Here is a 27214-nt window from a genome sequence, read left to right on the forward strand (position 1 = left end):
GGCATGTGATGCCAGGTGAAGACAGGTGAGAGTGGCGTGTGACGCCTGGTGAAGACAGGTAAGAGCGGCATGTGATGCCAGGTGAAGGCAGGTGAGAGTGGCGTGTGACGCCTGGTGAAGACAGGTAAGAGCGGCATGTGATGCCAGGTGAAGGCAGGTAAGAGCGGCATGTGATGCCAGGTGAAGGCAGGTAAGAGCGGCATGTGATGCTAGAAGAAGGCAGGTAAGAGCGGCGTGTGACGTCAGGTGAAGGCAGGTAAGAGGGCATGTGATGCCAAATGAAGACAGGCGAGAGCGACATGTGATACCATGTGTAGACAGGTAAGAGTGGCATGTGATGCCAGGTGAAGGCAGATAAGAGTGGCATGTGACGTCCGGTGAAGGCAGGTGAAAGTGGCATGTGATGCCAGGTGAGTGAAGGCACGTCAGTCACTCTCCCGGCCGTCGGCTATACTCAGTTTAAAGGTGAGGTGTTTGGCTAAAAGAAAGTGTAATTTCGAACTCAGCATCTGACACATTCACCTTTAAAGTGACGACACTTCCGGTGCAGGACTGAGCGCTCCTGCGTGCCCCCAATGTTATCTACACCCCACATCTGGCTGAGGTCTGATTATGGGGTGAAATCCCTCGGTATTGGGCTGCGGGGGCAGCGAGGTGTCAGGAAATGTTTCTTTTCTAGTTCCGCATTGGCCCGGCTCCTCTTACTCAACGCCACCTCCCCTTGTTTTCTTTCCATTAACACCCCCCTCCCCCCCCCCCCCCCCCCCCCCCAGCTCTGAGAGGGCTTTCACCTGCGCCCTCCACACCAGCAGCTCTCGCTTCCTTTAAGGGTCGGGTAAATAAACAAGGGGAAGTGGAAGGATGCTCCCCCCCCCCCCCCTCCAACCCCCCTCCCCGTGGCAGCCCCCACTCCCCCACCTTCCACCGAGAAACTCTCACAGCGCAATCACTGACCTCTGAGCACACGCCAGGGTCACCGCAGCAAGGCTCATTGAGAAACTGGGCGGTCCGAAGCCCTCTTGCGGCACTAGGCGCTGTCTAGAACCCCCTGCGGCGCTAGGCGCTGCCCTCAAACCCCTGTAGCTTTAGACGCTGCCCCAAGCCACTGCGGCGCTCGCTGCTTCCCCAGGCCCCCTGCGGCTCTAGGCGCTGCCCTCAAACCCCAGTAGCTTTAGACGCTGCCCCCTGCGGCTCTAGGCGCTGCCCTCAAACCCCTGTAGCTTTAGGCGCTGCCCGTAAACCCCTGCGGCTCTAGGTTCTTCCCCAGGCCCCTGCGGCTCTAGGCGCTGCCCTCAAACCCCAGTAGCTTTAGACGCTGCCCCAAGCCCCTGCGGCGCTAGCTGCTTCCCCAGGCCCCTGCGGCTCTAGGCGCTGCCCTCAAACCCCTGTAGCTTTAGGCGCTGCCCGTAAGCCCCTGCGGCTCTAGGTTCTTCCCCAGGCCCCTGCGGCTCTAGGCGCTGCCCTCAAGCCCCTGTAGCTTTAGACGCTGCCCCAAGCCACTGCGGCGCTCGCTGCTTCCCCAGGCCCCCTGCGGCTCTAGGCGCTGCCCTCAAACCCCTGTAGCTTTAGACGCTGCCCCCTGCGGCTCTAGGCGCTGCCCTCAAACCCCAGTAGCTTTAGACGCTGCCCCAAGCCACTGCGGCGCTAGCTGCTTCCCCAGGCCCCTGCGGCTCTAGGCGCTGCCCTCAAACCCCTCTAGCTTTAGGCGCTGCCCGTAAGCCCCTGCGGCTCTAGGTTCTTCCCCAGGCCCCTGCGGCTCTAGGCGCTGCCCTCAAGCCCCTGTAGCTTTAGACGCTGCCCCAAGCCACTGCGGCGCAGCTGCTTCCCTAGGCCCCTGCGGCTCTAGGCGCTGCCCTCAAAGCCCAGTAGCTTTAGACGCTGCCCCCTGCGGCTCTAGGCGCTGCCCTCAAACCCCTGTAGCTTTAGACGCTGCCCCCTACGGCTCTAGGCGCTGCCCTCAAACCCCTGTAGCTTTAGGCGCTGCCCGTAAGCCGCTGCGGCTCTAGGTGCTTCCCCAGGCCCCTGCGGCTCTAGGCGTTATCCACAAACCTATGCGGATCTAGGCGCTGTCCACAGGCCTATGCGGATCGAGGCGCTTTCTCAATCCGGTGCGGCTCTTTGTGCTGCGCCTGGCCTCATGTGACTACGCGCTCGTCCAGCCCGCACATGTCTTGGCTTCCCCCCATGCCACTGTAGGCGCTGCTTTCCGCCCGTGCAGCTCTAGGCGCTGTATCAATGCGTACACTTCACCGGCGCCGCTCCGGAGGGCGGAGGCAGTTATTGTGGATACCACATCGGCTTTTCCTCTTGAAAGGTGGGTTTGGGGTAACATCCGAGGCGGGGGAGGGGGCAGGTGGCGCATTAGCAGAGACCTGGAGCGGATTGTGCCACAGCCGAGGAGCACACGGTGAGGTCCCTTGACGGGGCTCATGGTGTCACTTTTTGTGACTTTTTATTTATTTATTTTGATTTAATGCCGTTTTATATAGCGCGAACTTTACCCAAAGGTGTCAGAGCGCTTTACAAAAGAACGAGGTCAGTCACAAGATAACAAGTTACATCGATGCAGTTCCAACGTTACTTGCATATTTATATTGTAAAAAATAAAAATGTGTCGGCGTTAGTATAGGAGTAAAATACATATTTTCAATTCAATAAAAGCTTTTTTCGGCCAGTTTGACCATAAAAGCACAGATAAAATAGCACACATTTCATTTACTTGAAAATAAATAGAAAAGAGCCAAATGCGGACAATTATAAAATATGGAATAAAACATGGCCAGTTAAGGCCTAAAACATTAAAAATACAGTCAGTCCATGGTAGCAGCTCAGTGGCGGGAGGTTCTCTTCATATGAGTCGCTGTAACGGTGGAAAATAGGGAATAATAAAAGCGATTATACAGTGCATGTTGCAAATATACAAACAATTCACCAGGCAAGGTTGAATAAATCAAAGTTTGAACTACTCTGGAATAAACGTTCAAATCTCAAAGGCACCAAGCCTGTGTAGCGGCGCATTCCCATGAATAACGAATAGATCAAGCCGTAACAGTAATTCCAGATGAAACAGTTTATACCTTTGGAGTAGCCGAGGGGAGATCGCCGACATTCGATTCATTTTTCTTCTTGTATATACTATCCATGTTTCTGAGGTGGCTTTAGGAGTGCTCCTCGAGTGCACCACATAGAGAATAGAGAGGCTGCTACTGATAAACTGCGGGAGGCTAGTGTCGGTCGTTTCTCAGTATCCTGTTGGCCTCAGAACCGCGCCCAGTTCCCAAGCTTCTGCAGATCTGGACCAGCCGCCGTTTTCTTGCTTTAAGATACCCGGGGCAACAGAAAAACACATGATGGACCGATTCCGTGTTACAGTCACAAGCCGGACACCCCTGGATTGAGAGCCCGCCCATTTATTTGTAAGGGAGCCGAGTGGCAGCACCCCATGTCTACACTGGAGGTAAAGCTTCCTGGCTATACAGGCCCTCGGTTTCTAAAAAAGCTGCAGTTAACTTGCCTACTAGGGGCCCGATTCACAGAACTAACTTAAGACAAAATCCTAAACTTACTACCATTTTGGTATTCACAGAAGGCACTTACTCACTTCGGTATTCACAGAAGTTAGGACTCCTTACTTTAGGACTCCTAAATACCTTCTGTGAATACCAAACTTTACTACTCCTAAACTGAGAAAAATCCTAATTTTAAGACTTGCTGTATTCACAGAAGGCATTTAGGATTCCTAAAGTTAGGACTCCTAACTTTACTACTACCAAACTGAGAAAAATCCTAATTTTAAGACTTTCGGTATCCACAGAAGGCATTTAGGAGGCCTAAAGTTAGGACTCCTAACTTCTGTGAATACCAAAATGAGTAAGTGCCTTCTGTGAATACCAAAATGGTAGTAAGTTTAGGATTTTGTCTTAAATTTGTTCTGTGAATCGGGCCCAATGGGATTGCTCTGGAGCTGTGCCCGTTTGTGCCTCAGTAACAATTCTTTAGTTCTTTCCTCGACACTATTGCACAGGCCCCTTCTGGGTTATCCCAGAGATTGTCCCGTCACATAGTCATTAAGGTATGACGAACGTGGGCGAGCCACGGTAGTCTCCTTATCCCTGGTAAACTCATCACCTCTGTGAGTTCATCCCTATAATCTGCAAGTTCTGGGGTAACCCATAGACGCCGCCAAAATAAAATCGGTCTAAGGTTGACTTCTTCAGCAATAGCCCTTACCCCAAGGTGCAAGCGGAGAGGCACAAGTGGTGAGCTCCTGGGGAGACCAAACCGTTGCCTGAGAAAGGAGTTCTCTATCTTCGTGAGGCTGTCAGCACAGCGATGACCACACATCTCTGCACCGTACAATGCCGCTCCCCTGGCTTGACCCTTGTATATTTCTATTGCTGGGCTCACAGGTTTGTGACTGGATCTACGAAAAACCCTCGCTAGGCCCTCTGCCGTTTGTGCTAATTTCAGAGTAGATGTTTTGATTTGGGCCCCCAATCCATTGTTTCTGTGATGGTTATGCCGAGATAGTCAAAAGCGGATACTCTCTTAAGGGGTTTGCCATTAAGGGATGGATTTGATCGGGAACTTTTGGCTGAGTTAAACACCATAAATTTCGTTTTTTGGAGGTTAATCTCAAGCCCTCTTTCTTTACAAAAGGCATCAAATCCATTAAGTACCCTCTTCATCCCCACGGGAGATTTTGATAGCAATAAAGTGTCATCGGCGAACATCATAGCGGGAATTTTACGTGTTGCCAGTTTAGGGACGTGTGAATCTTTCTCAATGAGTAAAAAATCAAATAACCCGTTTATGAACAGGCTAAAAAGTGTCGGGCGACAACACCTCCCTGACGAACACCTGTTCCTATGTGAATGGGGGCCGTGAGTTTTCCTTCCTTGTCATACCTTATTTGGGCGTAATTACCTTCATGCAGCCGCCTCAAGATCTGGCATAGGTATACTGGAACCCCCAACTCACAGAGAACCGCCCACAGCTTGTCTCTTGGAACCAGATCGGACACTGATTTCAGGTCTACAAATACTAGGTAGAGGCTGCCACCCTCCACACACACGATCTTCCAATGTAGTACCTGTAGCCTGAGGGTCTGATCCAGTGTGGACATTTTTTCTCTGAACCCTAATTGAGGGGACTGAGTATCTTGCGCTCCTCCATCCAACTCTGCAGCCGAGACAACAACACTCGCACATAAATCTTTTGGCTTATGTCTATGAGACTTATGGGCCTATAGTTTGTAGGTAACAATGGAGAACCCTTTTTAGGTCTCGGCTAGCGAAGGCTGCGCTTGCGCTGTCTCGCTCGCGAGATTTAACGTTTTTTAGTACGGGGCTTGAACCCACCCCTCTTCTCTATTGGCTGGCTTCCTAAACGGAGGCCAGCCATTGGAGGAGAGGGACGTCTGTCCGTTTAAGCCCCGTCTTTTTCGGATTCGGGGGCGTGTTTTTTACTTTCTTTCTCTCCTCTGGAATGTAAGCATTCCAGCCAATGGGAAGAGGCGAGAAAGAAAAACATCCCCCCCAATCCGAAAATTTGCTGCGTTTCTCCGAGGCATTTCTGCTTGACCTCGGAGAAACATGGTTAGCAAGTCGGCGAGCTCCTGCGGGGTCCTGGGGTATGCACAATATCTGAAGTTGTCTCTAAGCATGGCCGAATATTGTATATATTTTACATGGGGTATTGAATGTACTGGGGATGTGGCTGCCTTTCATTTGTGAAAGCATGGACGCACATTTGGAACCTTTTATGCCATTACAGTATGTATTTACGTTCTTGACACTGTATTATTAACTATGTGCATGTTATTTAAATACTATGCTGATGTCTGAGACATGCATGAGGCCGTTTTCAGATCATCTGCAATGTGACTTTCAACAAACTGCTCGATACTGCTCTTCCATTCGAGCAGGGACGAAGGCGGGTTTTAGCTTGCCACTGGGAAAGTGTACCGAGTAATTTTGTTTCTTTTTATTTACTCTACACGGGAATATCTCAAACGCGTTTTAGGACATTTCGCAATACTGCCAGCGCTCAGAGGGTGCCCTGCCCAGTTACAGACGCGTCACGTTTGGCAAACTTTCCACCGCGCCCCTTGCGTGCACGCTGATGCAGAGCCAGCTCGCAATACTGCCAGCACTCAGAGGGTGCCCAGCTACAGACGCGTCACGTTTGGCAAACTTTCCACCGCGCCCCTTGCGTGCACACTGACGCAGAGCCAGCGTTATCTGTTTTAGTCGCGCCGCTCACAGAGCCGTGACCGTAGCTGTTTGTGTAGATTTACCTTCACAGAAGTATGTGAGCGGTCGGGCCTTCTCGCCTGACTGTGCGACGCTTTTTAGGTGTGGGAGGCTCTGTGTGTGTGTGGGAGGCTCTATGTGTGTGTGGGTGGCTCTGTGTGTGTGGCTCTGCGTGTGTGGCTCTATGCGTTTTGGCTCTGTCTGTGTGTGGGTAACTCTGTGTGTGTGTTAAGGTGGCTCTGTGGGTGGCTCTATTTGTGTGTGGGTTGCTCTATGTGAGTGGCTCTGTATGTGTGGGTGACTCTGTGTGTGGGTGGCTTTGTGTGTGTGGCTCTGTGTGTGGGTGCAAATGCAATAGGTCTCGCATTGGAGAGTGATTAAGCTATTGACATTGTAAATAACAATGCCGTTTCTTTAAATGTTTTAAAAACAAAAACAAGAATAATGTCATGAGCAATGCCAACAGCTCTAACTTTAACAATGCCGAGACCATTGCATTGTAAATGCTTGTTAAAGATTGGAATAATTTCAGCTCCAGCCCAACTATCGGGGATCTGCATACCTTGCATAATAGCATTAAATAAAACCCAAAGGTAGGGTGCCCAAATTGATGGTTCACTGCGGAATAGATCCCCAGGGATCTTATCCAGTCCTGGTGCCTTACCTGGTGCTATTTTGTCGAGGGCACTCGTTATCTCTTTAAGTGTTATGGTCGGGATAACGTCGCTGGTCCTGGGGGTGGTCATGGGTGCAGTCTGGCACTCAACCAGTGCTGTGCCATCCACTGTCTTAGTCCTCGTGTAGAGGGACTCACAGTGGACCCTCCACACACTTCTGCCTTTGTTTGGTTCGATCAGTGATTTTACCTCAGAAGTGCCTGAGTTGACCACCTTCCAAAAGGTCCTCGTATCATGGGAGCTCAGGGGACTTCTCCGAGTGTCCCACTTGTCACTTTCCCAGCCTTGTTTTGCTTCCGCGATGCTTGAATGACAGGCCGCTCTATTTGATTTAAATAAAGGGCGGTCGTTGGCCTTGGTGGCTAAAATCAGGGCTGATTTAGCCTTTCAGCATTGGGCGTTATACCAGGTGTGCGGCGTTTTCCTATTTGGCCTGATAGTTTTCAAGGGGAAGAAGTAATCGGCCAGAGTTGACGTTAGCCTATTATGGTTCAGGGCTACCATCTGTGGGTCAATTGTAATTCCATTAGCAGAGACAGATTCGGTTGCAGTCAAGAGGGCAGGGATAATAACTTCATACAGGGACCCTAGCCTTTCTTGTGTCTGGTATAAGTCAGCCCACCTGATTCTCCTCCTACAAGAGGTGAGAGACGGTCTAGTATCAGTGGGGTCCTGTGACCCTGGGGCTCTCAGAGGTTTTAACTTGTGCAGCTCCAGTACAAGGGCATTATGGTCACTGTCAAGCCGCTTCTTGACCTTGAAATCAAGTACTCTATGCCAGGATTTTAAATCGACTAGGATGTAATCTAGTAGAGAGCTTCGCCCGTTTCTGTTAAAGGTAAGATTGCTCAGGGAATCCGACTTTGTTCGTCCGTTACATGCCCTTAGTGAGTGATTTAGGACATGGGAGTTCATCTGCATCACCAGGGGGGACCAGACTTTAACTAAAGGGCTAGTGGACTCTGGGATGGCCCAGAACGGATCTTCTTCACAGGGGCCATCCTTATAGATGCCTTCTAATGGCTCAAACTGACAGTTAAAATCCCCTCCTATAATCACCATATACTCTTCGGGCATGGTGGCTAGAAAGGAAGTTAATTCGTCAAGAGTTTTTGACTCCTGGCCACATCTAACTGGTCTTGAATACACATTGATGAGTGCAATAGTGATCTTTGGCGGGAAGTGGAGAACACACAAGATGTCGTTTGAAGATGTTTCTATCTTATTGGCTGTGCAGTCGAGGTGGACACCCCCCATGTGCATAATCCACCCGAGGGCCTCCCTTTGCCACAAGATACTGCAGGAATGCCAAAAGTAGCAAAACCCAGTTTTGAGACTCCCTGTCTTGCCCACGTCTCCTGGAACATGCAGATTTCAAATTGGCCAATAAAGTGACCACAATCTGGGATATCTATCCTAGAGGTTAGACCAGCTACGTTCCAGGATAGGACTTGCAGCTTTGGTGTCTCCGGGGTATTAATTTTAGCAACAACTTCAGTGGTGGGTGAAGGCGCGTTCCTGCAAAGCCCAAGAGCAGCTTTCTTGACAGTTCCACTACAGACTAGCTGAGGGAGCGGAATGCTGATTTTGGCCGTGTTGCGTCCCCCTTTTTTTCCTGGGGAGCCGCTCATGCTCCCGCTGGTTTTTCCCTCCCCTGTAGTCGCACATTTCCCTAGATCCACCTCGGATATAACCGTTCCCACCTGGCTCTCGCCCCGTAGATCACCGGGTCCTGTGCCCTTGGGCTCGAGTCAATCCACTCCTTCTAAGCCGTAGAATCTGTTTGATGTAGGGATATCGTAAATTGGCTGCCTGGGTCGATCATGATCTAGGGAAGCTGTATGGTAACTTTGAATTTATGGTCTCCAGCCCCAACCAATTTTCTTTCTTGCTTGGTGAGCTCTCTCTGGGGGATGAAAATAACCCAACGGTAAAACTCTAATCATACCCATCCGGCTCCCAACGTATCTGTTTAAAATATCTTGGAGAACACACGGATTTCTAAAGTTTATCACTGTACAATCACAGTGAATGTCCTTCAGTCTTCAACCAAGCCAGTGAACTCTACGTGTTGTTAAAATCTCTCCTGCATCATCAGACATAAATTGTCTATGGTTAACTAACCAAGACGAACTTTTGTTTTTTAATTCCTGATGTGATTCATGTTGGCCCCCTCTTAGCGCAGGGATACCTGCAAGAACAAGGACATAGGGAGTTGATGCGGGAGGTAAAGTTAAGACTGGGAGGGAGGATTTTTGTTAGAGACTTCAGTGCGCTTTTTGGATCCTACACCCTCCCACTGTTTCTTCGACTGCCAATCCACGTTGGGTTGTTGATCTAAAGACGATGGATTAGGTCTATTTGGGCTTGTGGTGTGCTGTCTCTCTAAAGTGACTCTACTAGAGGTTGCGGGTTGCGGTCTCTCAAGGTTTGGTGCAGCAAAAACCCGAGGCGTCATTCTGTGAGAGGGACGGGGCTGCCCTTACAGTGTTGGTTTCAACTTATGCTATAGGTCCAATGCCAGTCCCGTCATTCCCGTTTGCAACCCCCCTGTCAACTTCTCCCCGGCCCCTGTCAGTTTCTTGAGCAGGGTGGCCATCTTATCAACCCTGTCTACAAGGGATTTGAGCTCATCCTGGTCTATGGCCCTAACTTGTGTTTGCAAATCCACCACTAATTTGGTGACCCAGGCAGGTTGTTCAGTGAGCGGCTCGGAGCTCTTTACTGAACCTCCCATCGCAGTCCCTCTGTCGTCTGGCTTCTGTCTCGTCACCTTCTTCCTTCCAGCCATTGGTTTAGCTCGTGGTTTGGGTTTCCCTTTAGTAATGGGCCGTGTTTGTGGATCTTCCCGACTTTGCTGAATTATAATTGCTTCCACTGCAGGTGATTGGCCCCCAGGTATGTCGGTAAGGAGGGTTCCTGAGACCTGCGATGTATCTAAATCAACCAGAGGTAGTTCCAAGTTTGGGGTTCGAGGTAGTCGTCTCTGTCCACTCCTAGAGCCTTCCCAAGCGCCCTATCAGTAGAGGTGGGTGGTGCTTTCGTGTTTGACTTAGGGGAGTCTGCTGTTTCTTTTCTACACAAACGCCCTTACCCATTGTCCCTCGTGATTATGGCGAGTTTTGCAAGAAGATGAGAGGTTATTCGAGCACTGCTAATTCTCTCAGAGAATGTGAAACAAGGGAGGCAAAATAAAAAGAGTAAATAGGGCACAGAAAGAGAAAAAAAAAATAATTACAAGTATCAAAATGCAATTTGCAAAACTGGATTCGGATGTGGGTGGCAGTGTGACTATGACCATAAAGAGCATAACAGAAGACTCCAGCCACAAACAGGCATCTGAACTCCTATAACATCTTTAAAAGACCAATATAGCTAAGGGGAACGACAAACTAGGCGTTCAGGTAAACACTTGGCCGCAGTGCCCCTTTTACATCCACCCGCAGTGCCCCTTTTGCATCCTCCTGCAGTGCCCCTTTTACATCCACCCACAGTGCCCCTTTTACATCCACCCACAGTGCCTCTTCTAGAGCCACCCGCAGTGCCCCTTTTACATCCACCAAAAGTGCCTCTTCTAGAGCTACCCACAGTGCCCCTTTTACATCCACCCGTAGTGCCCCTTTTACATCCACCCGTAGTGCCCCTTTTACATCCACCCGTAGTGCCCCTTTTACATTCACCTGCAGTGCCCCTTTTACATCCACCCACAGTGCTCCTTTTACATCCACCTGCAGTGCCTCTTCTAGAGCCACCCGTAGTGCCCCTTTTACATCCACCTGCAGTGCCCCATTTGCATCCTCCTGCAGTGCCCCTTTTACATCCACCCACAGTGCCCCTTTTACATCCACCCACAGTGCCTCTTCTAGAGCCACCCGCAGTGCCCCTTTTACATCCACACACAGTGCCCCTTTTACATCCACCTGCACTGCCCCTTTTACATCCACCTGCAGTGCCCCTTTTACATCCACCCGCAGTGCCCCTCTTACATCCACCTGCAGTGCCCCTTTTACATCCACCGGCAGTGCCCCTTTTACATCCACCCGCAGTGCCCCTTTTACATCCACCCGCAGTGCCCCTTTTACATCCACCCGCAGTGCCCCTTTTACATCCACCCGCAGTGCCTCTTCTAGAGCCACCCGCACTGCCCCTTTTACATCCACCCGCAGTGCCAGCTCTAGAGGCACCTGCAGTGCCACTTCTGTTGTTAATCTTTGGTCAAAAGAGCAATACCGGCTGAGGTGACTCTATTCTATTAACGTTTAGTCTAGAGGGGAATGCCGGCCAAGATGCCTTTTTACATGTTTATCAGCGCTGACCCTCTCCCTCATGGAAACAGATCTGTGCTGACCCTGTCCCTCATGGACCAAGATCAGCACTGACCCTGTCCCTCATGGACCAAGATCAGCGCTGACCCTGTCCTTTCATGGAAACAGATCTGTGCTGACCCTGTCCCTCATGGAAACAGATCAGCTCTGACCCTGTCCCTCATGGAAACAGATCAGCGCTGACCCTGTCCCTCATGGAAACAGATCAGCGCTGACCCTGTCCCTCATGGACCAAGATCAGTGCTGACCCTGTCCCTCATCGAAACAGATCAGCGCTGACCCTGTCCTTCATGGACCAAGATCAGCTCTGACCCTGTCCCTCATGGAAAAAGATAAGCGCTGACCCTGTCCCTCATGGAAAAAGATAAGCGCTGACCCTGTCCCTCATGGAAACGGATCGGCACTGACCCTGTCCCTCATGGACCAAGATCAGTGCTGACCCTGTCCCTCATGGAAACAGATCAGCGCTGACCCTGTCCCTCATGGACCAAGATCAGTGCTGACCCTGTCCCTCATGGAAGCAGATCAGCGCTGACCCTGTCCCTCATGGAAACAGATCAGCGCTGACCCTGTCCCTCATGGAAACAGGTCAGCGCTGACCCTGTCCCTCATGAAACAGATCAGCGCTGACCCTGTCCCTCATGGAAACAGATCAGCGCTGACCCTGTTCCTCATGGACCAAGATCAGTGCTGACCCTGTCCCTCATGGAAACAGATCAGCGCTGACCCTGTCCCTCATGAAACAGATCAGTGCTGACCCTGTCCCTCACGGACCAAGATCAGTGCTGACCCTGTCCCTCTAGGAAACAGATCAGCGCTGACCCTGTCCCTCATGGACCAAGATCAGCTCTGACCCTCATGGAAACAGATCAGCGCTGACCCTGTCCCTCATGGAAACAGATCGGCACTGACCCTGTCCCTCATGGACCAAGATCAGTGCTGACCCTGTCCCTCATGGAAATAGATCAGCGCTGACCCTGTCCGTCATGGAAATAGATCAGCACTGACCCTGTTCCTCACGGACCAAGATCAGTGCTGACCCTGTCCCTCATGGAAACAGATCAGCGCTGACCCTGTCCCTCATGAAACAGATCAGCGCTGACCCTGTCCCTCATGGAAACAGATCAGCGCTGACCCTCATGGAAACAGATCAGCGCTGACCCTGTCCCTCATGGAAACGGATCGGCACTGACCCTGTCCCTCATGGACCAAGATCAGTGCTGACCCTGTCCCTCATCGAAACAGATCAGCGCTGACCCTGTCCTTCATGGACCAAGATCAGCGCTGACCCTGTCCCTCATGGAAAAAGATAAGCGCTGACCCTGTCCCTCATGGAAACGGATCGGCACTGACCCTGTCCCTCATGGACCAAGATCAGTGCTGACCCTGTCCCTCATGGAAACAGATCAGTGCTGACCCTCATGGAAACAGATCAGCGCTGACCCTGTCCCTCATGGAAACAGGTCAGCGCTGACCCTGTCCCTCATGGAAACAGATCATCGCTGACCCTGTCCCTCATGGACCAAGATCAGTGCTGACCCTGTCCCTCATGGACCAAGATCAGTGCTGACCCTGTCCCTCATGGAAACAGGTCAGCGCTGACCCTGTCCCTCATGGACCAAGATCAGTGCTGACCCTGTCCCTCATGGACCAAGATCAGTGCTGACCCTGTCCCTCATGGAAACAGGTCAGCACTGACCCTGTCCCTCATGGACCAAGATCAGTGCTGACCCTGTCCCTCATGGACCAAGATCAGTGCTGACCCTGTCCCTCATGGACTAAGATCAGTGCTGACCCTGTCCGTCATGGAAACAGATCAGTGCTGACCCTGTCCCTCATGGACCAAGATCAGCTCTGACCCTGTCCCTCATGGAAACAGATCAGTGCTGACCCTGTCCCTCATGGACCAAGATCAGTACTGACCCTGTCCCTCATGGACCAAGATCAGTGCTGACCCTGTCCCTCATGGAAACAGGTCAGCACTGACCCTGTCCCTCATGGAAACAGATCAGCGCTGACCCTGTCCCTCACGGAAACAGATCAGCGCTGACCCTGTCCCTCATAGAAGCAGATCAGCGCTGACCCTGTCCCTCACGGAAACAGATCAGCGCTGACCCTAACCCTCATAGACACAGATCAGGTCTTGTAGTGTAGTTCCTATTTCCCTTAAAGGCTCTGTGCATTGGAATAATATACACTATAGTGTTCGCAAAGGACTACGGTCAGTATGCTCCTATCGAGTACATTAAACTTAATTACTTTGTGTGCCAGCTAACTCAGAGGTCACTAGAAACTTCTCAAATAAACAAGAAGGGATTAGTTTCTGACAACCGCAAAAACAGGACAACTTTGTTTCCCTTAGAATCGGAATGCGTCTCAGAATTGTGGAAACAACAGATAACAGTTTCACTCAGTCAATCGTGCATGCTTAGTTTCTCCAGAGTTACACAGGAATAGATAGACGGGCGTTTCAATAAAAGGGTTTATTGAACAGTCTTGTTTCTCGTGTAAGCGATATGAGCTGTTACAATCATTAGACAGTAAGCAAGATAGAATATGCACAGCGTAAGCAGTAAGAAGAAATAATACTGCAATAGCATTGTCTTTTAGCTATGACATATATTCATATACATACATAAATAACACAGGCTAAAAAGTGAATACTCGTCTGATATTCTGAATAGTTCTACCCCAGTGTACCTAACCTAAGTGTAGTGCGAGGTAAAAGTAGGTACTGTTTCTTATAGTATGGTATGTACTAAGTTTGTATGCCAAGAGTCCCTCTAGGTTCTAGTCAGCTCCATACCTTAGAATGAGAGAGGTGAGAATCTCTTTTCCGGGTCTCAAACTCTAACACCCCGCGAAGGGAGTCAGAACACTGGAAGCTGGATTCTCTGCGAGCAGGGATGACAGCGTCTGGTCAGTGCGTCAGGCCGGGATATGGTGTGTTCTGAACTTGCCGTGGTGATCGTGCAGTCAAGTCGTGCCGAGCCGTGCCGTGGTTTGCTAAGGTAAGGGAAGGTATATTTATACCTGGAGGGTGCTTAGGAATGCTAGCATTGACGTAAAGTCAGGCAGAGGAAGACGTCATGGATGAACCCCTAAGGAATAGTAGCTCATGCATAATAGATGAGTTCTTGGAGAAATCAATAATCCTAGCTAGGGAAAGTCCCGACGGCTTAAGGGTCTGGTTTCTAAGAACTCGTTGTGACGTGGGATGGACGGATGTAGGTGACCATGCCTGTATTTGGATTGCATGGCTAATGCCTAAATAAGGACTGAGATTCTATGCCTAAATAAGGGCAATGCGAATTGTGCCTATATAAGGACATGATTCAGGGAAACCTATGTACGGGCATCTAAATCGAAAAAAACCACCCACTCCATTGACGAATGATCGATATTGCTAAATGCTAAATATGCTCAACACATAAAATTGAGTATCACATGTTCACTAAAAACATTGGTAAAAACATATCTAAAATGAGTTCATATTAAAACGTTCAGCTAAACATGGAATGCAAAAGTGCTGTACATATCAAAGCAATGTTTCATCCTAAGCATATGTTTACAGTGGATGCTAAATGAATGAAGAGACATATATATATATGATGAAATGGTTTGTAATTACAGAAGAAAAAGTTCAAAGCGATTTCATGTCATGGTACATAAATACGAAGAAAGGTGACAATGTGTCCCTGGCAGCGTTTCAAAGAAGTCTGTTCTCTATGAATAGTTCTACTGTAAGCAGAGTTTTTAGCCATAAAAGAAAAAAAGTCAATATTCACAAAAGTGATCGTAGCCAAATTTAGTCTTTTGTTTTGAAAAAAAAGAAAGAAAAAATGAAGGCCGAATTCATAGAATACATGGTACACTGTGAGCCAAAACAAAAGTTCTTTGAAGATGCTGAAGAAAACATGAAATCCTCTAATCCTGTAGACAAAAAGTTGTCTACCGTTGTCGGTGATAGGTCGATTACCTCATTTAGAAGACTAACTGCCCATAGATGTGATGCATCGTCAGTAGCAGTGTTCGTTGCCGATGTAACCTGTGTGCCTGTTAGTCCCTCTTGTACCTCAGCAGTAGCATGTTGCATCTGAGATCTCAATGAATGCGTCATCAGGATCAGTAGCCTCTGGGAACAACACAGAGCATGGGCCGTTATCGTGTCCAGCAGAGCATCGATATCCGTTGGCATGACTGATGGGAGTGTTAGACAGGTGTCTAGCACGCATTCTTCACCGCAAAGCAGGCAGCGTAGAACAGGTAAGATGTAATCTTGCCAGATTGGTCTGAACGACAGAAACCATGTGGTATTTAGTTCTCGTAGACGAGGTAAACCCAATAGTTGTACTATGCGCTCACAACACTTCCTTTCCAGGAGAGCATTCTCCAAGCCGCAGGGAGTGACGCTGGTGGATTGGCTTGCCATAGTGCAGCAGTAGGAATAAAAATAGGATTCCTGCGACGAGTGCTAGAATTAGCGGCAGACCACCAAACACCGAGTGCATGAAGTTTGGAATGATTCCGAGGACTTCCTGAAAAGGTGTTAACAGTCCCGAACATACGGTCTTAAATACATGCACAATACCGCTCGTATCAGACATGTTTAAGATTCATCCCAACATGTCTGTGAAATGTGTAGGGCAATTTGTCCTTAACAGAGCCTGAATCTCAGCCGAAGTCCTTGCGACTTGTAGATCCTAGGTTTCTTTGGCCGAGGTCAAAGGCACGGTTTGTTGTAAAAGAATGGCTTTTATTCTGCTTAAAGTATCAATTCATATAGAAGAGATGTTCAGTGAAGGCCATAAAGGCGACTCCCTGACTGTGTCTATTTGGGGGAATAAAACTTGCATACAGCAAGTGACCCTGGAACTAACCGTTACTAGATATGGGATACCTGGCAACATGCCACAACAGCTCTGGGTCATTCAACATGAGGTAACTCCCATTTGAAAGTTGTCCAAACGTTGGATTAATCACAGCGGCCGGTGAACCTTGCAGGTATCAGGATAATTTTGCAGTGGAACCGCTACAGGCCCCGTGTAAACTAATATCCGGACATATGAGTGAACCGCTCAGTGCATTTTCACAGTGTGCACCGCTAAGAAACACTTCACGCCCCCCACTCCAACATCTGTGTGTGTAAGGTAAATCCCAGGATGTCCTGATGTTTTCATATTAGGCTACTGGCATGTGTTTAAGGCAATACTGAAAACGGGAAGTTGTAACAGGCAGAGTTATGTTGCCATGTATGATCCATTCTGTAGCTGGTTTTTCTGCTACCGTAAATGGCAATTTTTCCAGTTTTTCAATGCTCAGCACTGTATACTTTGCTCCCCTTTGTGCCAGTTCGATCTGTTTTTCAGTGAGATTGTATTCTGAAAACAGAGACGTTGTGTTGATGAAACGCCAAGGCACATAGCCTGCACGCAAGTTTTGTAGCATCCAGCCTAATAACAGAATAGAACGTAATTGAGACTGACCTTGTTGCAGCAGGTCCAAATCTTGTTCCACAATGTCTATAGCAGAGGATACAATGTTGCCCAATGAATATATCCTGGATGACAGAGTTGTTAACCCATTGTCTACCACAGCGAGAGATTTCTCTAAATTAATACGATCAATTTCTCGTATTCTTTCTGCAGCGTCTTCTTGGGTAACCTTCCATATTTCATTATAAGCAGAATAGATGCATCCTAGGACCGGATTCGGGGTTTCACCCCTCTTCAGCCAGGATAGCTTGATTCCAGTGGCACAGTGAACCCAGGACTCACGTCTGATGCGTGTTTCCAGTCCAGGCAGTTTGGGCTGGACTGTTCCCATGAGGCACAGGGTCAAGGCTGATTTGCATATGGCTGGGTCCAAACTGGAATGGCATGGTGAGCAAAAAACGATGGATTTAGGCCCAGATCTCTGTACTGGGGTGAATGTAGGACATTGTTCTGCATTCTGTCCATCAATAGTTCTTTTTGCATTTGTCACTGTGGTACGAAGGCACTATTGTACGGCCAGTGAGAGGTCTGGCACTTATAATGGTGATCCCCCTTTCACCCCCTATGTCCCCCTCCAAGACACGCACACAAAATATGTGGCAGGTATGTCTAAAGGAAGCAATGAGGAAAGGTGCATCAGGTCTGCTCTTTCCACTGAACACTTAAGTACACGTATACAGTGTGCCTGTGTCACTAGGAGGCGCTTCAGGCTTCTTGTGCCGTGCGCTTGTGTCACTAGGAGGCACATCGGGCTCCTTGTACCCTGCACCTGTGTCACCAGGAGGCGCTTCAGGCTCCTAGTACTGTGTGCTTGTGTCACTAGGAGGCGCTTCAGGCTTCTTGTGCCGTGCGCTTGTGTCACTAGGAGGCACTTCTGGCTTCTTGTGCCGTGCACTTGTGTCACCAGGAGGCGCATCGGGCTCCTTTTACCCTGCACCTGTGTCACCAGGAGGCGCATCGGGCTGCTTGTACCCTGCACCTGTGTCACCAGGAGGCGCTTCAGGCTTCTTGTGCCGTGCGCTTGTGTCACTAGGAGGTGCTTCAGGCTTCTTGTGCTGTGTGCTTGTGTCACCAGGAGGCGCTTCAGGCTCCTAGTACTGTGTGCTTGTGTCACTAGGAGGCGCTTCAGGCTCCTAGTACAGTGTGCCTGTGTCACTAGGAGGCGCTTCAGGCTTCTTGTGCCGTGCGCTTGTGTCACTAGGAGGCACATCGGGCTCCTTGTACCCTGCACCTGTGTCACCAGGAGGCGCTTCAGGCTCCTAGTACTGTGTGCTTGTGTCACTAGGAGGCGCTTCAGGCTTCTTGTGCCATGCGCTTGTGTCACTAGGAGGCACTTCTGGCTTCTTGTGCCGTGCACTTGTGTCACCAGGAGGCGCATCGGGCTCCTTGTACCCTGCACCTGTGTCACCAGGAGGCGCATCGGGCTCCTTGTACTGTGTGCTTGTGTCACTAGGAGGCGCTTCGGGCTTCTTGTGCCGTGTGCTTGTGTCACCAGGAGGCGCATCGGGCTCCTTGTACCCTGCACCTGTGTCACCAGAGGGCACTTCAGGCTGCAAGGGCTTTGAAACGCGATGCCTCGTGTTTCTGATGCCGCGTGAAATACCGCGTGCTGTGAAACTCAAGGCCGCGTGAAGACAAAAGCGCGTTAACAGTGAAATAAAACGTGTGACAGGAGGAAGCTGCGTGTCCTCTATGTGTACCTTCGAGTCCAGTATTTTCTGGTTGTGTTTCCTGCCCCAGTCCCAGCCCTTCGCTCGCCACCATATGGGGATATTTACACAGTCTGGGCACGAGTGTCACCTCTATAAGTGGCTCATTACAGCACTGAACGGCCGGGAGGGGGGCTCTACAGCGTGAAGCGCGGCGCAGCACAGACACCTCGGTGTGATCTGAAACAAATGTTTTATTAAAATCGGCAGATGAGGCGGTTTGGACAGGGTGGGGAGCGCAGCAAACTCTCAATTATGCACAAGGGCCGCGGGCGCACACTCCCGTCCTGTGACCCTCTGCGCACTGGTGAAAGGGGCACGTGTGAGTGTGTGAGGGCGCGCGCAGGTATCCATCCACGGGCGCAGCAGGCACTGCCAGGGGGTAATGGAGGGCTGTGGCCCAGTACACATCCTGCTCGCCGGTGAGGGTATGTGTGGGGTTCAAGGAGTGGAGGCGGCGGGGCACGTTTGAAGGCACGTGTGGGCGTTCATGGAGTGGGGACGCGTGTGAAGGAAGGCATGTTTGGGGGTTCAAGGAGTGGGGGCGGCGTGGCACGAGTGAAAGCACATGTGAGGGTTCAAGGAGTGGGGGCACGTGTGAAGGAAGGCATGTGTGGGGGTTCAAGGAGTGGGGGCGGCGAGGCACGAGTGAAGGCACATGGAGGGTTCAAGGAGTGAGGGCACGTGTGAAGGTTCACGGCGTGAGTGCACGTGTGAGGAGGGTTCAAGGAGCTACAGCACGTGTGAAGGCACGTGTGAGGGTTCAAGGAGTGAGGGCACGTGTGAAGGTTCAAGGAGCGAAGGCACGTGTGAGGGTTCAAGGAATGAGGGCCTGCGTGATGGTTCAAAGCATGAGGGCATGTGTGAGGGTTCAAGGAATGATGGCATGTGACTGCTGCTTTACTGCGGAAATCGCCAGTGGCGAAAGTGAATGAATCCTCCCACGAGGACTCCTGTGTACTTTTTAGAAGATAAAACGCTAGAAGCCTTGGTGAACTCTGGGTACCTTCTCACTGAGGCGCCCACTCACAGTCACTCATGCACTCTTAGGATGCTGAGCTTGAGACCTGCAGGTCGCAGGTTCGAGTCTCAGCAGCCCGCACCAGCCTTTCCTCTTAGATTGGGTTAGAAGCGCTTCTTTTGGTGACAGCAACACCACTAATTAAAGGCGCTATAGTCAAGGCGCCCGGCCGATGTCACCACAGTCTGGTGTCGACGTCACTGCAATAATCGGGTTACTTCAGTGGGGCAATGCTGGGGTAGCCAGAGACAGCGGGGGCCATTAACCCGAGATAACGCGCCCCCAGCCCTGGCAGACGGTGCCAGGGAGCGCCGGTATCTTCAAAGCACCAGGGGTGATAAACAGCCGTGATCGCCCGGTCTGGGGTCTTGGCTGATACAGAGGGGGCCGGGGTCTGCCCAGGCCCCGCCCACCCCCCCCATCATCCTGCAGCCTGGGAGGCTATTTTTAGAATTCTTCTTTCTAAAAATAGGACAGGGGGCTCTGATTGCGTCACTGGAGGTAATTTTACCCCACGTGTAGCCAGGATTAGCATCACCTTCCACCCCAGACCCCGGCCCCCCGGGACCTCCCTCCAGAGAGCAGATATAAGCACGAGAAGGGGTGGAGGGCTGGAGTGTGCCATTGCTGGGGTGCATGGAGAACAGACTGTAAAGCGCAGCGCTACATACCGCACAGACTCTAGGCGCTTCCCGACTCCAAGGAGGTGAGTGCGCAGCAGCTGGAATCGATAACTGCGGTTCAGACAAGTTAACCTCTGACGCAGAGTGGGACCTTGGGCACACCGTCCCCTCTCCGTGTCCCCACGTCACTGCACAGTGTGAGAAGATGAACCTTTTGCTGCCAGGGGTCGAGTCCTTCAGGGAGACGCGCGGTTCACTTAGGGTTCCTTGGGGAGATGAGTCCTTCAGGGAGCCGCGCGGTTCACTTAGGGTTCCTTTGGGGAGATGAGTCCTTCAGGGAGACGCGCGGTTCACTTAGGGTTCCTTTGGGGAGACGCGCGGTTCACTTAGGGTTCCTTGGGGAGATGAGTCCTTCAGGGAGCCGCGCGGTTCACTTAGGGTTCCTTTGGGGAGACGCGCGGTTCACTTAGGGTTCCTTTGGGGAGATGAGTCCTTCAGGGAGCCACGCGGTTCACTTAGGGTTCCTTTGGTTAGATGAGTCCTTCAGGGTTCCTTTGCCTTCTCATTACGGGGTGAGACGCGCTCTGTACACTCCAGACAGTTCTCTATGCCAGAAAGGTCACTTCTGCTTCACAGGTTGCTTGCTGGGTGCACTGGAAGATGAGTCCTGTATTTACTGGTATATGTTTGTTTCAGGGCTTGTTAATGTTCTGGGAGATGAGTCCTGTGTTTATTGGTATATGTTTGTTTCAGGGCTTGTTGAGTGCACTGGGGGATGAGTCCTCTGTTTATTGGTATATGTTTGTTTCAGGGCTTGTTGAGTGCACTGGGGGGGGGGGGGATGAGTCCTGTGTTTACTGGTATATGTGTGTTTCAGGGCTTGTTGAGTGCACTGGGGGAGATGAGTCCTGTGTTTATTGGTATATGTTTGTTTCAGGGCTTGTTGAGTGCACTGGGGGATGAGTCCTGTGTTTATTGGTATATGCTTGTTTCAGGGCTTGTTGAGTGCACTGGGGGAGATGAGTCCTGTGTTTATTGGTATATGTGTGTTTCAGGGCTTGTTGAGTGCACTGGGGGATGAGTCCTGTGTTTATTGGTATATGCTTGTTTCAGGGCTTGTTGAGTGCACTGGGAGATGAGTCCTGTGTTTATTGGTATATGTTTGTTTCACAGCTTGTTGAGTGCACTGGGGGATGAGTCCTGTGTTTATTGGTATATGTTTGTTTCAGGGCTTGTTGAGTGCACTGGGAGATGAGTCCTGTGTTTATTGGTATATGTTTGTTTCACAGCTTGTTGAGTGCACTGGGGGATGAGTCCTGTGTTTATTGGTATATGTTTGTTTCAGGGCTTGTTGAGTGCACTGGGAGATGAGTCCTGTGTTTATTGGTATATGTTTGTTTCACAGCTTGTTGAGTGCACTGGGGGATGAGTCCTGTGTTTATTGGTATATGCTTGTTTCAGGGCTTGTTGAGTGCACTGGGGGATGAGTCCTGTGTTTATTGGTATATGTTTGTTTCAGGGCTTGTTGAGTGCACTGGGAGATGAGTCCTGTGTTTATTGGTATATGTTTGTTTCTGGGCTTGTTGAGTGCACTGGGGGGATGAGTCCTGTGTTTATTGGTATATGTTTGTTTCAGGGCTTGTTGAGTGCACTGGGTGATGAGTCCTGTGTTTATTGGTATATGTTTGTGTCACGGCTTGTTGAGTGCACTGGGTGATGAGTCCTGTGTTTATTGGTATATGTTTGTGTCACGGCTTGTTGAGTGCACTGGGTGATGAGTCCTGTGTTTATTAGTATATGTTTGTTTCAGAGCTTGTTAATGTTCTGGGAGATGAGTCCTGTGTTTATTGGTATATGTTTGTGTCACGGCTTGTTGAGTGCACTGGGGGATGAGTCCCCGAGTCATCGGGACTTGTCTGGCTGCACAATTCCTAGAGATTACCGGATCCAGGAAGATGAGTCCCTTGTGTATTGGTTTATCTGTCTTTCGGGTGATGCACGTGTCTAACCCTAGTGCTCACTGGGAAACGACCCCCGTATTCTCCGGCGTGCACCTGACTCGATGGGGGCGGGGCAGTGTCCGATGACTGATGAATGCCTGATATTGTCAGATCAGTTCTTCATTCATTGGTGTGAGTCTGGCTAGGCGGGGGCAGGGTTCTCACCTTCTGCTGATACATAGATTATACTAGGAGATGAGTCCTATTCTTTGCCATATATTTGGCTTCCTGGGGGCCAGGTTTTCCGGGTCCTGCCCCATAGAGGGCACTAGGAGATCAACCCTTGTCTTACGGGTTGGTGCACACATGTGATTCAAGGAAGAGAGGCGCCAGCCCTGGCAGGGGCAAGGATCCCGGCGGGTGGGCAGAGGTCATGGTGGCCAGCCCTGGCAGGGGCAAGGATCCCGGCGGGTGGGCAGAGGTCATGGTGGCCAGCCCTGGCAGGGGCAAGGATCCCGTCGGGTGGTCAGGGGTCATGGTGGCCAGCCCTGGCAGGGGCAAGTATCCCGTCGGGTGGTCAGGGGTCATGGTGGCCAGGCCTAGGAGGTGAGGATCCTGGCGGGTGGGCAGGGGTCATGGTGGCCTGGCAGGGGCAAGGATCCCGTCGGGTGGGCAGGGGTCATGGTGGCCAGCCCTGGCAGGGGCAAGGATCCCGGCGGGTGGGCAGGGGTCATGGTGGCCAGGCCTAGGAGGTGAGGATCCTGGCGGGTGGGCAGGGGTCATGGTGGCCAGCCCTGGCAGGGGCAAGGATCCCGGCGGGTGGGCAGGGGTCATGGTGGGCAGCCCTGGCAGGGGCAAGGATCCCGTCGGGTGGGCAGAGGTCATGGTGGCCAGCCCTGGCAGGGGCAAGGATCCCGTCGGGTGGTCAGGGGTCATGGTGGCCAGGCCTAGGAGGTGAGGATCCTGGCGGGTGGGCAGGGGTCATGGTGGCCTGGCAGGGGCAAGGATCCCGTCGGGTGGGCAGGGGTCATGGCGGCCAGCCCTGGCAGGGGCAAGGATCCCGGCGGTTGGGCAGGGGTCATGGTGGCCAGGCCTAGGAGGTGAGGATCCTGGCGGGTGGGCAGGGGTCATGGTGGCCAGCCCTGGCAGGGGCAAGGATCCCGGCGGGTGGGCAGGGGTCATGGTGGGCAGCCCTGGCAGGGGCAAGGATCTTGGCAGTGAGGGATCCCAGACACTAGGCCGGAAAGCGGGTTGGCCGTACATGAGAGTTGGAAGAGGGCAGGGTGCTGAGGGTGCATGCTGAAGGTTTGGGCCCCGGTGCCACCGTCACTGCCCTCACAGGGAGCGCACAGAGGGAGGGTGCCAGGCTGTAACTCCTCAGTGATGGCACACAGGGTGCCAGGCTGTAACTCCTCAGTGAGCGCGCGGAGGGTGCCAGGCTATAACTCCTCAGTGAGCGCACGGAGGGTGCCAGGCTGTAACTCAGTGAGCGCGCGGAGGGTGCCAGGCTATAACTCCTCAGTGAGCGCACGGAGGGTGCCAGGCTGTAACTCAGTGAGCGCGCGGAGGGTGCCAGGCTATAACTCCTCAGTGAGCGCACGGAGGGTGCCAGGCTGTAACTCAGTGAGCTCGCGGAGGGTGCCAGGCTATTACTCCTCAGTGAGCGCACGGAGGGTGCCAGGCTGTAACTCAGTGAGCTCGCGGAGGGTGCCAGGCTATTACTCCTCAGTGAGCGCACGGAGGGTGCCAGGCTGTAACTCAGTGAGCTCGCGGAGGGTGCCAGGCTATAACTCCTCAGTGAGCGCAGGGAGGGTGCCAGGCTGCAGGGGGCGCACCCACCGCTGCCCTCACAGTGAGATCTTGAACACCAGTAACCGTGCCCTTTTCCCTGCAGGACCATGACGGTGTGTTGCCAGCAGTGCCAGGAGGTTCCCGCTGAGGGGTCCCAGCGACCTGCCCACCGAGTAAACCCACAGAGGGCCAGCATGGACAGACCCTTCCGGTAAAGACTGGCTCTGTCCTCTCCATGGGTGGAAACCCTTGTCCACCATGAGCTGTGAGGCCCCGGCTCCTGCCACCCCTCCCCCGTCCATCCTGAGCCCTAGGACCCCGGCTACTGCCACCCCTCCCTCGTCCACCATCCCCCATCCACCCTGAACCGTAGGGACCCGGCTCCTGCCACCCTCCCTCGTCCAGCCTGAACCGTAGGGACCCGGCTCCTGCCACCCTCCCTCGTCCAGCCTGAGCCGTAGGGCCCCGGCTCCCTGCCACCCTCCCTCGTCCACCCTGAGCCGTAGAGCCCCGCCCCCTGCCACCCTCCCTCGTCCACCCTGAGCCGCAGGGTCCCGGCCCCTGCCACCCTCCCTGTCCACCCTGAGCCGAAGGGTCCCGGCTCCTGCCACCCCTCCTCATCCACCCTGAGCCCTAGGGCCACGGCTACTGCCACCCCTCCTCATTCACCCTGAGCCCTAGGGCCCCGGCTCCTGCCACCCCTCCTCATTCACCCTGAGCCCTAGGGCCCCGGCTCCTGCCACCCCTCCTCATCCACCCTGAGCCCTAGGGCCCCGGCTCCTGCCACCCCTCCTCATCCACCCTGAGCCCTAGGGCCCCGGCTCCTGCCACCCCTCCTCATCCACCCTGAGCCCTAGGGCCCCGGCTCCTGCCACCCCTCCTCATCCACCCTGAGCCCTAGGGCCCCGGCTCCTGCCACCCCTCCTCATCCACCCTGAGCCCTAGGGCCCCGGCTCCTGCCACCCCTCCTCATCCACCCTGAGCCCTAGGGCCCCGGCTCCTGCCACCCCTCCTCATCCACCCTGACCCTAGGGCCCCGGCTCCTGCCACCCCTCCTCATTCACCCTGAGCCCTAGGGCCCCGGCTCCTGCCACCCCTCCTCATCCACCCTGAGCCCTAGGGCCCCGGCTCCTGCCACCCCTCCTCATCCACCCTGAGCCCTAGGGCCCCGGCTCCTGCCACCCCTCCTCATCCACCCTGAGCCCTAGGGCCCCGGCTCCTGCCACCCCTCCTCATCCACCCTGAGCCCTAGGGCCCCGGCTCCTGCCACCCCTCCTCATCCACCCTGAGCCCTAGGCCCCGGTTCCTGCCACCCCTCCCTCGTCCACCATCCCCCGTCCACCCCGAGCCGTAGGGCCCCGGCTCCTGCCACCCCTCCTCATCCACCCTGAGCCCTAGGCCCCGGTTCCTGCCACCCTTCCCTCGTCCACCATCCCCCGTCCACCCTGAGCCGTAGGGCCCCGGCTCCTGGCACCATCCCTCATCCTCCCTGTCCACTGCCCTACCACAGCTCTGTCAGCGCCCCTCTACCCTTCACTGCCCTACCACAGCTCTGTCAGCGCCCCTCTACCCTTCACTGCCCTACCACAGCTCTGTCAGTGCCCTCTACCCTCCACTGCCCTACCACAGCTCTGTCAGTGCCCTCTACCCTCCACTGCCCTACCACAGCTCTGTCAGCGCCCCTCTACCCTTCACTGCCCTACCACAGCTCTGTCAGCGCCCCTCTACCCTTCACTGCCCTACCACAGCTCTGTCAGTGTCCTCTACCCTTCCCTGCCCTACCACAGCTCTGTCAGTGCACTCCAACCCTTCACTGCCCTACCACAGCTCTGTCAGCGCCCCTCTACCCTTCACTGCCCTACCACAGCTCTGTCAGTGCCCCGCTACCCTCCACTGCCCTACCACAGCTCTGTCAGTGCACTCCAACCCTTCACTGCCCTACCACAGCTCTGTCAGCGCCCCTCTACCCTTCACTGCCCTACCACAGCTCTGTCAGCGCCCCTCTACCCTTCACTGCCCTACCACAGCTCTGTCAGTGTCCTCTACCCTTCCCTGCCCTACCACAGCTCTGTCAGTGCACTCCAATCATTCACTGCCCTACCACAGCTCTGTCAGCGCCCCTCTACCCTTCACTGCCCTACCACAGCTCTGTCAGCGCCCCTCTACCCTTCACTGCCCTACCACAGCTCTGTCAGCGCCCCTCTACCCTTCACTGCCCTACCACAGCTCTGTCAGTGTCCTCTACCCTTCCCTGCCCTACCACAGCTCTGTCAGTGCACTCCAACCCTTCACTGCCCTACCACAGCTCTGTCAGCGCCCCTCTACCCTTCACTGCCCTACCACAGCTCTGTCAGCGCCCCTCTACCCTTCACTGCCCTACCACAGCTCTGTCAGTGCACTCCAATCATTCACTGCCCTACCACAGCTCTGTCAGCGCCCCTCTACCCTTCACTGCCCTACCACAGCTCTGTCAGTGCACTCCAATCATTCACTGCCCTACCACAGCTCTGTCAGCGCCCCTCTACCCTTCACTGCCCTACCACAGCTCTGTCAGTGCACTGCAACCCTTCACTGCCCTACTACAGCTGTCAGTGCCCCGCTACCCTCCACTGCCCAACAACAGCTCTATCACTGCACCTCAACACTTCACTGCCCTACCACAGCTCTGTCAGTGCCCTCTACCCTTCCCTGCCCTACCACAGCTCTGTCAGTGCACTCCAACCCTTCACTGCCCTACCACAGCTCTGTCAGCGCCCCTCTACCCTTCACTGCCCTACCACAGCTCTGTCAGCGCCCCTCTACCCTTCACTGCCCTACCACAGCTCTGTCAGTGTCCTCTACCCTTCCCTGCCCTACCACAGCTCTGTCAGTGCACTCCAATCATTCACTGCCCTACCACAGCTCTGTCAGCGCCCCTCTACCCTTCACTGCCCTACCACAGCTCTGTCAGTGCACTCCAACCCTTCACTGCCCTACCACAGCTCTGTCGGTGCCCTCTACCCTTCACTGCCCTACCACAGCTCTGTCAGCCCCCCTCTACCCTTCACTGCCCTACCACAGCTCTGTCAGTGCACTCCAACCCTTCACTGCCCTACCACAGCTCTGTCAGCGCCCCTCTACCCTTCACTGCCCTACCACAGCTCTCTCAGTGCACTCCAACCTTTAACTGCCCTACCACAGCTCTGTCAGCGCCCCTCTACCCTTCACTGCCCTACCACAGCTCTCTCAGTGCCCTCTACCCTTCACTACCCTACCACAGCTCTGTCAGCGCCCCTCTACCCTTCACTGCCCTACCACAGCTCTCTCAGTGCACTCCAACCTTTAACTGCCCTACCACAGCTCTGTCAGTGCCCTCTACCCTTCACTGCCCTACCACAGC

General features: G+C 53.0%; 1 protein-coding gene across 3 annotated transcripts in view; it reads left to right on the plus strand.

The window, feature by feature from the left end:
* Nucleotides 1-2099: 2099 nt before the first annotated feature.
* The window catches only part of LOC146813645 (uncharacterized), a 43947-nt gene continuing 18832 nt past the window's right edge, over nt 2100-27214 (plus strand). For 2 of the 3 annotated variants that reach the window (XR_014962882.1, XM_085610122.1), the window contains exons 1-2: nt 20080-20187; nt 23939-24046. Coding sequence is in view for 2 of the 3 variants with exons in the window: in XM_085610122.1 (XP_085466248.1) it covers nt 23943-24046 (104 nt within the window). In the remaining variant the exon portion in view is untranslated. Of the gene's footprint in view, nt 2315-20079; nt 20188-23938; nt 24047-27214 lie in introns of those variants that run through there. The other variant, XM_085610123.1, reaches the window with a different exon arrangement.

The sequence above is a fragment of the Triturus cristatus genome, chromosome 6, assembly GCF_964204655.1.
Source record: "Triturus cristatus chromosome 6, aTriCri1.1, whole genome shotgun sequence".
Lineage (NCBI taxonomy): Eukaryota > Metazoa > Chordata > Amphibia > Caudata > Salamandridae > Triturus > Triturus cristatus.